Raw genomic sequence first — 10,636 nt, forward strand, 5'->3', positions numbered from 1 at the left:
AGAAATATTATACTCTACTACTATTATAAATATTAAACTGGCAGTACTTTCCTGGACGAATTCTTTCAGAAGGAGCTCTACTGCTACTTATAATCTAAGGATTAAAAAATGATAACAAAATAGTTTTATATATAATTTAAGAATTTATTTTATTAAAAAATAAAAATATATCATACATAGAAAGCTAATATATGAGCAACAACTACACTAAACTTTTAATTGACAATAATAAATCATTATCATTGAAAACTCATGTCAATTATGGTTGTGGAAATGACCAAATACTTTTTTGTGATGTCACATGCTTAAGCCTTCTTAATATACCTTAAAGTACACCTAGTTTGAATCCCTATGTACAAATTCAGCATTCTGATGCTTTACTACAAATCACGAAATAAACTGATCATAGACACTAGTCTACTCGTATACCTAATTAAGAATATGAAATAATTAAACAATAAATAACACGTACGACAAACTTAATTACCAGTCACATTACAATTAATCTACTTAATTTAATGCGAAATAACAAACTAAAACATTACAAAAATAAAATCGGCATTGAATGGTCCATACCAACTCTAAATACAAAGTGATTCGCTCTTAAAAATAACTATGAAATCCAACAATTATAATCGAAATAAAAATTAAAATATTGCCTAAAATTTTGATAAACTAATTTTTAAAATTTGGAGGTAAACAAAACACTGCACAAACAAACCTTATGAGATCTTTACGAAAACCAAATCCACATTGTAAATAAATACAAATACAGTCATACCTCTAACAAAATGTACCGAAACTTGAACTAATAATACTTCTCAAGATAGTTACACTAATTAAACTACTACTTACATACATTAAACGTAGCTTACGAACAATCTTAAATGCACCACTTTTAGAAGTTAAATCAAAATATCAGCGTCTCATAATGTCTTCTATACTAAAGCCTTTTTTAGGTGCGGTGGACTGACTTGCCCCTGGTTTAGGATTAGCACTTGGTTGGATCCCCACAATATTTTTTATGCCATTAGCGATAGAGCTGGAACTTGGCTCTTCGTTTTCTTTAAGGTTAGTTTGTAGGTTGTCCTTGCAGCTTGTGACGCTTGTTGAAGTACTTGGAGCAGTGTCTTTTGGAGGCGCATGCTTCACTATCAAATCTTGAGCAACTGTCTGTTGAGGTCCTAACACTGAATGTGGCACAGGACCGTAAGGTATCTGTGGATGAGGTGGTGGCATTGGCAATCCAAACTTATGATATGAAGGAATTCCAATTATTGTTGGAGGCATACCGACTACAACCTCAGCGTTTCCTAGTGGTTGTCGGGGCATTGTTAGATTAGTCGGCTCCGGCGATCTACTCCTGTATATTGCTGCACAAGTTCTTACACTATCTCCAATGTCAGGCGGATGACTTCTCTTTCTAAATGGACTCATGTACATTCCTGAAGGCCCTGGATCTATTGGCGGACTTGTCATCTGACCGATCTTGGACGGATCCGGCGGTGCAACTTGGTGCAAATCTCTACGAATTTGCAATTGCGGATGTCTTATCGGCTGCTCAGGCAAGTCCGTGTAACGCATTTCTTTTTCTATGATTTCGTCTGAAGTGTATCGTCTTTTCTCATATATCTCTGACAACGATCGGTGCTTATCTTGATGCTGCGGACGCATTGTATATGGACTTGCTCTGTCTCGTGGCTCATTGTGATGGCAATGAGTACGTTCAAAAGCCGATGGTGATTTTCGTCTTGGTCTTTCTTCACTTTGCTCTCTGCCAATACTTTCTATAGATGATGAACGCGCTCGTCTTACTGGAGAATGCTCAGGAGATGACAGTTCCGGATCTTCGTCGTCATATCCTGGTTCAATAGGAGATTCTGGTCTTCCAATATCTTCTTCACCAACATCAAGAACGTCTCCTGGGGGAACATCTCCAACAGCATGAGTCAAAGCATGGCGACGTAAATCGCAGTTTCTTCGGAATACTTTTCCACATGAGTTGCATTCGTATGGCTTGTGATCCGTGTGGGTTAGAAGATGTGTCTTGAGGTTTGAACGCTGGTTAAAGCTTCGGCTGCAGACAGGACATTTGTGAGGGGACTCTTCCATGTGAAGTATCTTGTGGACGGCAAGTGTCCTTGACTGGCAAAACCCTTTCCCGCATTCTGTGCACTTGAATGGCTTCTCCTTCGAATGTATATACCTGGAACAATGAAAGCGAAATTAATTTTCTGAGTTATTTTTATCTCAAATGATAACACTGGCGAGCAGTATGAACCATTCGCTGAGAACAATTTAACGATTCATGCCATAAAATATCGCGCTTTAATTAAATGTCTGAAGAGGGGCGGGGTAAATTTGAACACAAGTTGTGCAGATCTTTATAATGCAACTTGCTTTATTTATGGTATTGCAGCGTGCAGATAGAAATGCAAGTTTTAATTGGGTTTGCAGGGGGTGTTTATCATTTATCGTATATCTGGACTAACTAGACGCATTGCGAAAAATATAAAACATATTTGATGCTTATAGAAAATGGTTAACAAAATATGGAGTAATTAAAGAAATTAACCTTAGATCATTGTAGTAATACGTGATGAAATAATCAATTTGGCTTTAATATGTTGATTGTGAGCGTTATTATTATTATTATTATTATTATTAATATAATGTAAAAAAGATTTTAAAGACTAAATTAAGTAAAAGAAATAAATTTATTTCGATGATCTATCATTTCAGTCATGTCGTTTACGAGATTGCGACGGATTTAGATTATTCAGATTATATCAGCAAATTAGATTTTCAACCCGATGGTAAAAAATCTTGTAAAGTTTGTCAACAGTCAGTATCCTGCGCTGACGTACCTTGAACGTGATCCGAGTAATGCGAGCCTCCAGTCTCAAGGCAAGACCGACGATACGCTTGCGCGTGTCTCGAATCGCGTCCATTATTTGTAGACCTCTGGTGGTATCTTACTAGTTGAAGGCAACATAAACCTCATTATAAGTGTCCGTTCATTTTTATTTTAATGGAAATGAAAACGTAAAACTTCACAAGACACCTTTTATTTTGGAACAATTTACAATGAATTAACATAAATTTGCTATTTGGTCATTGTTACGAAGGGTCATTGATAGCTTATTTATATAGGATTTCTTGTATTTTTAACTTATTTTACTTTATATAAATTACCTAATACCTGTACATTTAAATAATTTCATCTTGTAGTATATTACTTGTTGTACTTTGAGGTTATGAGGTACTGAAAGGTCAAGCGACATTGGTTTCGTTCCAATAAGAGCGAATCGAATTACGTTAAAAGCATTTTCTGGCCAATCGCGCCGATTAATAATTATTATTAACGTGGACTGTATTGAATTTCTAGAGAAAAGTAATTGAAGTATACATAATACGTAATCTTACTCATCATGCAGACAATAAAAAATACTATAAATTTGGTTAAATGTTTTGGTTCCCTTAAAAAAGTGCAGTCAATAATTTGGTCATACTGTATGAACGTTGCACTAAAACAAGTGCAATGGAGAAACTAAGAATTGATTTGGTCCCATTTTCTTACATCAAAATAAATTAAATCTTATTAACTACCATTGAGATTTTAGTTTGCTGACAGATAAGGTATAAAAATTCAATGAAAGCTTAAATACTAGTAACTAAAACTAGGATTAAATTATTATGAATAAAATGAGGTCGTCGCGGCAAGTTGCCCAATATGCTGGCAGTGTTCCTCTTTTGTATAGCTATGTTAATACGTTGGGCTGTATAGCTATGTTAATACGTTGGGCAAGGTAGCAGTCAGCCCCCAAGACGGGGTTCTCGCCTTGTCGTGGCCGGGGGCTCTAGTAGCCGTGGTCGATTTCATTTCATGGTGAAGCTAAGAGGAACCGACGGGGCCAGCCGATGGTGGTAGGTTGGCCCGAGGAGGAAGACGTTCCCCACGGGCTCGTCTGGTCAGCGGGACCGTGCGGATGCGCGCTGGGAGGAGGGTCGCGGGGGGAGAGACGTGTCGGTGTGTCGTTGCCGCTCGTCCTATCCTCCACGGCCGAACTTGGGCGGTTGGCTCGTGGTGGGCTCTCCTAGGGACTCTCTTTGGAGAGTCCGCGCGGATGCGCGTTAGGTATCGCGGTGGAGCCTACCATCAGATCCGCCGCGGGGCTGGGGGAGCAGCCACTACACTTCATAGTTGAGTGGATGCTGTCCCGGCCCCTGGGTAGCGGACTCGGGGGAGTTCGTTGCCCAGGATAGAGGGGCCCGGGATGGATGGCTCGTCTGGTGTTCGGCGAGCATCACACTCGAAGTCAGGGGACCGATGTGTCTCCCTTCTCGGGGAGGGACTGCGCAGGGCGCGGCTAGCCACTGGTGGGAGCGCGGACGAGTGCAATAGCGTGCCCGTACCCCCACCTACAGCGGAGAGGAGGAACACTCCGGGGGTTTAGTGCGGTCAGGCTGCTCCCGTTCAGGGTTCAGTCCAGTCCCACATAATCCTGGCATTGCCCCCTGCGGGGCCGGGGTATCTGTAAGCAGATTCCCCCGGATTAACAAAGAAAAGGTAGCAGTCAGCCAGTTTATGGAGAAACCACAATGTACTAACCAGACAATACTAAACGCTGTTGTTTGTACGAACAATTATAAATAGAAATTTCAGTACAGTTTTTGCAGTAATACATTATCGAGCAATTATCGATAAAAACTACTTAAAATACGTTAAATAGGTATTTGGTAACGTCGTTTACTAAAATGAAATCGACATTTACGGCTCAATTATTGAACGTCTGTAATTAAGGCACGTGAAGCTATTACATTTTTTTGCTTATAATTACCAGATAATCTATTGCGCGAGGTGTTCATTGGTGCTTTTTTTCTCGAGGAAACGAAGCGAAGCAAAAGCGGGCAGTTTGCGAATTATACAGGAAGTATGCAAGAGTAAAGTTATGTATCATTACGGTCTTGAATGAGAATAACTCGTTTGAAGCGTGCCTTAATAATTAATATGGAAATTTTAGAGGAGGAGTTGAATTTAATAATTAATTTTATGATAAAATCTCGCGAAATATGTTTTTAATTTTTTTATTTTCACGATTATTTACCACCGTGATATACATATATATTTTTTTGGCGAAAAACCTCCACTAGATTGTCATAATTACTAAAAGTTGATACTAACTTAGCTCGAAATAATTTTTTTCCCATAATACGGTTTATTTTGCTTGGGTCGAGACCCGAAATTAGAAAGAACGAAATTAAACCCATTTGAAAAATGTAGTACGCATAATCATATACTGTCCATGTTTTAATTAGTTTAATTATATGAAAAAATCATTGGTATATGTAAATTACTTATTGAATACAGCGAATTTTGTGTAAAATTTCGACGTAACTGTATATCCCCAATTTTACTATATATTTTTTTCCAATGATTGATTTAACACTTTCATTGTTATTCGGAATCAACCAAAGCCATTTGAGATAGTATCTACTCTTAACACAAAGATCAAACACAAAGAAAAATTCCTTCGACCCGATGGGACTTGAGAGGAACCTCTAACCACGCTATAGAGAAATACGTCATCGATATTTCATATCTTTGACATAATACAGCCACATGTCATCATACGTCAAAATTGCTGTTAACACGTGAAAATCGTAAAAATAATACGAACAATAATGAAAGTATATCGCCGGGGATAGTACAAATCCGCGTAGTGTTGGTAAAAAGCGCGTATCTACACAAAACCAAATTTCACAGGAGTGGGCTTTAACGTTATTACTGATTACTAACTAAGTTAGACTAAGTTACTGAAATGGAGACTCATAATCAAATGCTATCCTTCACTATCCTATTTAAGCTTAAAAAGCTATCGACTAATTTCGTTCGTAGAATCTTTAAGCGTCTCTGCTGAAATGTTGTCATTTTGCAGTTGTATCTTTATTACATGAAGGGTGCGATTTTTAAAGTGCATTTTTTTCTTTGTATACTAAGTGGCGGCACGAACAAATCAATATAATAGATTTAGATATTGATTTATGGGTGGATCAACTTTTTTTTGTCAGCACGTGTCCTTGACATAGTAATACCTCAAAAAAAGAAACTATGATAATCTAGTATTTTATACCAATACTATTGGATGATCAGATAAACAATCATTATCATTCACTTAACATATTTGCTCAAATAACACTTTCATATAAAGAAATAGTCGTGACCTAGCAGACAAATCAATGTTGTCATACAAAACTTTGTTGTCCCCGAGCGTGTGGGGTGTGGTATTTAGCGACAATTTTAAAAATTTTCGTTAGAATATAGTAAACTTTAATGACGATAATTTACTACAATACTTCTACAATTATTATCTTCATTTTCGAGTACGCAACTTTGATTTATGGAATAAATATCAAAGTTACAATAGTTGTCCCTACTACAAACAAAATTCACGCGTCTACTGAGTCACACATAGAAATCGCTCCTAAGTGCGAGAGAGACAGCTAATCAAGGGCTTGACCAATAGGAAGCGAATCTGAACATCGCATGATCGCGTTCGCCACTAATGTAACGGCCCCGCGCCTCAGTCATTTTGTCCGTGACTCCGATCGAGGCTGGGTGTGTTTATTAAGTGTCTGCTGACTCACGTCGAATTTTAATTAAACGTAAGTACTTTTTATTCTAAATAATAGCATATCAGTAAGGACTAAGGTCTAAAATTCACATTGAATGTTTTTATTATTGTTTTTCGAACATTTTTTTTACAATTTATTAAAAATACGTTATAATTTCTCCGGAGTCACGTGTCCATTGGGTCACAAAAATCGTGACCCAAGGGAAAATTTTAGTTACTTAAGAGAATTTTTTACTTTTGTATCAAATTAAACTACGTTTTGTTATCAAATACTTAACATAGAAGTTATGTTAATTGCAGATATCTTATCAATTTTCTGCGTAGGTGTATAAAAAGAAAAAATAAGTAAAATACCCCCTTTACTACACTTTCGTGTGCCTGATAATGCTATAAACGTTTTATCTATTTATATATTAAGAGAGCTATTACAACTTTACTCGCGCATATAGCGCCACTTGTGATTTATTATGTTTATTTAATAAAATAAGACCGCTATGAACTATATTTTGTACTGAAGTACTTTTTAAACGTAGTATAGAATATGTTTTTTGTAATAGGCATTTGAGGGGTTCAGATATTTAAGATTATAAAGCTTTTTTCATACTTAAAGAAATAACTTTAGCTATTTTGTTTCAGTACCTATATAAACATGCCATTATCAGCAGCAGAACGACAGAGGCGGTACAAAGAAAAGCTAAAACGTGACCCTGAGAAGTATGAAGATTATAAAAAAAAAAAACGAGACAACTATCATGATAAAAAGAGACTTGTCAATGACTTAACACCAAAAGAGAGACACAATGCAAGGATAATCTGGAAACTTAGGAAGAAGAATTTGAGAGAAAAAAGAAATCAATTGAATAGGCTTCTTGATATAACACCGCCGAGTTCCCCTTCTACATTGGTGCCTGAAGTAAACCTACGTCAGAATTCTCCACAGCAGAACGATGATTCCGATATCTTGAGCATTAGTACTCCTCAAAGCTCTTTTGCTACTAGTAGGAATGTGACGAAAAAGGGTAAAGGAAGAACTAAAGTTAGAAGAGATAGAACAAAACTATATAAAGAGAATTTGAGGTTACAGCAAGAAATTGCAAACCTAAAAAAGAAATATGAGAAATATAAGAAACGTTTCAATAGGACCAAAAAAGAAACAGGTGAAAATAAACAGGAGGAAAGAAAATCTGATGATGCAACTAAATACAAAAAGCTATCCAACGCAATGAAAGAGAGGTACCAAACGATAAAGATACGTAAGGAAAAGAATAGTCTGAAAAATATATTTGAAAACTTTGAAGAATCTGAAAAAATTGAAATGATAAATGAGTCTTTGGGAATAATAGGACCACTCAGGCCGACGATAAAAGTAAAAGTCAATGTGTCTAAACTAAAGAAAAATATCGAAACGTTTTTTCAAAGAGAGGATGTTTCTAGACCGACAGCAGGTAAGAAGGAAACAATAACACGCCATGGACATAAAGTTCAGAAACGGTTCCTCTTAGACACAATAAAAAACCTATATAAAACATTTAAACAAGAAAATCCGGAAATAAAATGCTCATATTACTATTTTACTAAAATGAAGCCTTTTTATGTTGTGAAACCTACTGTGAGTGGTCGCGAAATGTGTTTATGCAAAACCCACACCAATCCAACTTATAAAGCAAGTGCTTTAAAGAAAAATGGCATCATAAATACTGACAATATGAGCGAGTTGATTACTGTTATTGTCTGTAATACAAAGGAAAAAGACTGTATGTATGGAACTTGTAAAAAATGTTGCAACTTAAAAATTCAAAGTAATATTGACAAAGATAGCAATAAAATACAATGGAAAGAATGGGTAAGAGTACAAGAGACATATGAAAAGGATGGAAAGACTTCAAAAGCATTTAAGAATGTGAAACAAGATAAGGAGGCAACGGTTAAAGAGATGTTGGATGCATTTAATGAAGAACTAAAAATATTGAAAAAACACGTATATAACATAAAAGTTCAATTTACTAACTTCAGACAAGCCATTGATAAATTATCAAGAACAGAAGCAGTGGTTGTTGCAGATTTTAGCGAAAATTATAGTTGCAAACACCATGAGGAGATTCAAGCCCATCACTTTGGTGGTTCCAGATTACAAGTATCACTGCATACAGTTGTGGTATATGTTCATACACATGATGGTAAAAAAGTTGAATCATTCTGCACGGTGTCACCAAATACTAATCATCAACCTGCATCTATATGGGCTCATCTTGATCCAGTACTAAAGGACATAAGAAGCACTTATCCTGATATTTCTCTAATACACTTCTTCACAGATGGTCCTTTTAGTCAATACAGGCAAAAACAAAACTTTTACCTAGCGTCAACTGCATTATTCGACCATGGATTTAAAGCAATGACCTGGTCATTTTTCGAAGCTGGCCATGGCAAGGGGCCAGCAGATGGTATTGGAGGCTATCTTAAAAGAACTGCGGATGATCTAGTTGCTAGAGGTGAAGACATTTCATGTGCAGAAAAATTTTATACAGTGATGAAAGACTTGAGCAAAATAAAGCTGCACTTAATTTCGTCTAATAATATAGAAAGCATCTCAAAACAAATACCACCAAAGATCCAGCCCCTACCTGGCACCAAAGATGTCCACCAAATATTTAGTACTAGTCGAGGAGAACTTAAATACAGACAGTTAAGCTGTTTTTGTAGCAGAGGCTTTTGCGAATGTCTGTCGCCAAAAGGATACAACCCCCTTCAGCTTGTGGCTGAAATAGAAACACCAAAGCAGGACACAAATAAGCCAAATACTAGTGCGAAGAATACCGAAAAACATGAAAATGTACCTGAGTTGATAGCCCATATTGAAGAAAATAGCAATGTAAGTATTTTAAGAAACCCGAAACTCATTAATGATCTTGTAAGTTCCGATGAAGATTTACCATTGAGTAACTATACAAACTCTGTGCTAAAAGAAATAGGATTATTGGACTTAAACAAGCCTCGTGACAAAAGCTGCTACCGAAATATTTATAAAACACCTGAAACATCCGATGATGAACAACAACCAGGTACTTCAAAAGAAAAATCTGCTGACAAAGAAAATTATCACGTCCAGCAGGGTGATTTTATGTTAGTTAACGTTCATGCCGTGAAAGGTAAGGTTTTTAAATATGCTTGCGTAGTCAATGATTTGCATGAAGATGGTGAGATAAGAGTCACATTTTTACGCTCAACGAGAAAAAGAAACACCTTTCGTCTGGACAAAAGTGACGTAGCTGACATCGACTACACAGACATATTAGAAATTCTCTCAGAGCCTAGAATTATTTCTAAACGAGGCCAGCAGTATTACGTATTTAAAAATAATGTAGATGTTTCTGAAAAGTGATCTCTTATACGTTCTTAGATTTTTTCTTATTTTGATTGTTATGGTCACAAGGTACAAAAATGGACGTTATTTTCTTTGATTTAATGAAAAGTTACTTATCTGTTTTTATTTTGCAAAGGTTTAATTTAAATTTTTTGTTTCACTAATTTACAAAAATTTTTGTGATTAAAGGTATAGTGTAAGTATATTGTAAGTTGATTGAAGAGTATAAAAGATAATTTGAGACTGATTGTTATCGTTAAGACTTGATAATTATTTTCGTTCCTTTACTAGCATAAATCTCAAAATTGTTTGCTTAGTTACCATTTAACAGTCTCTCGAGTCACATGGTTTGTCTCCTGGGTGACATGATTGTCCCCATATTCCACGACCATTATGTCTTTCGTTTAATACATAAAAAATGCTATTTTTAAATTTAAATTTTAGATTAATATAGAATACTCGATGAACATACAGCCCGCTACATTATTTTATTATGTATTACGGTAACAAAAATATTACAATGAAAATTGACGCTGATTAGTTACATTGTGACTCAAGAGACATAATAAGCACCCATATTTTTGTTAAAAGATTTATTTGTTGATTTTCTTTATGTTGTAGTTATTCCCTAAAATGT

The 10,636-nt window shown here is 35.9% G+C and overlaps 2 protein-coding genes across 2 annotated transcripts; one reads left to right on the forward strand and one right to left on the reverse strand.

Moving 5' to 3' along the window:
* Positions 1–282: 282 nt before the first annotated feature.
* On the reverse strand, positions 283–2,223 carry LOC113240219 (protein bowel-like). Its single transcript, XM_026477468.1, has one exon. The coding sequence runs from the start codon at positions 2,110–2,112 to the stop codon at positions 919–921; it is 1,194 nt and encodes a 397-aa protein (XP_026333253.1). The 5' UTR covers positions 2,113–2,223; the 3' UTR covers positions 283–918.
* Positions 2,224–7,284: 5,061 nt separating this feature from the next.
* Positions 7,285–10,029, forward strand: LOC113240218. The gene is made up of 3 exons (XM_026477467.1): positions 7,285–8,080; positions 8,300–9,289; positions 9,698–10,029. Exons 1-3 carry the CDS (start codon positions 7,285–7,287, stop codon positions 10,015–10,017), a joined length of 2,106 nt encoding a protein of 701 aa, XP_026333252.1. The 3' UTR covers positions 10,018–10,029.
* Positions 10,030–10,636: the final 607 nt, after the last annotated feature.

Source organism: Hyposmocoma kahamanoa, unplaced genomic scaffold, assembly GCF_003589595.1.
Source record: "Hyposmocoma kahamanoa isolate Upper Pololo Valley unplaced genomic scaffold, ASM358959v1 124270, whole genome shotgun sequence".
Classification (NCBI taxonomy): Eukaryota; Metazoa; Arthropoda; class Insecta; order Lepidoptera; family Cosmopterigidae; genus Hyposmocoma; species Hyposmocoma kahamanoa.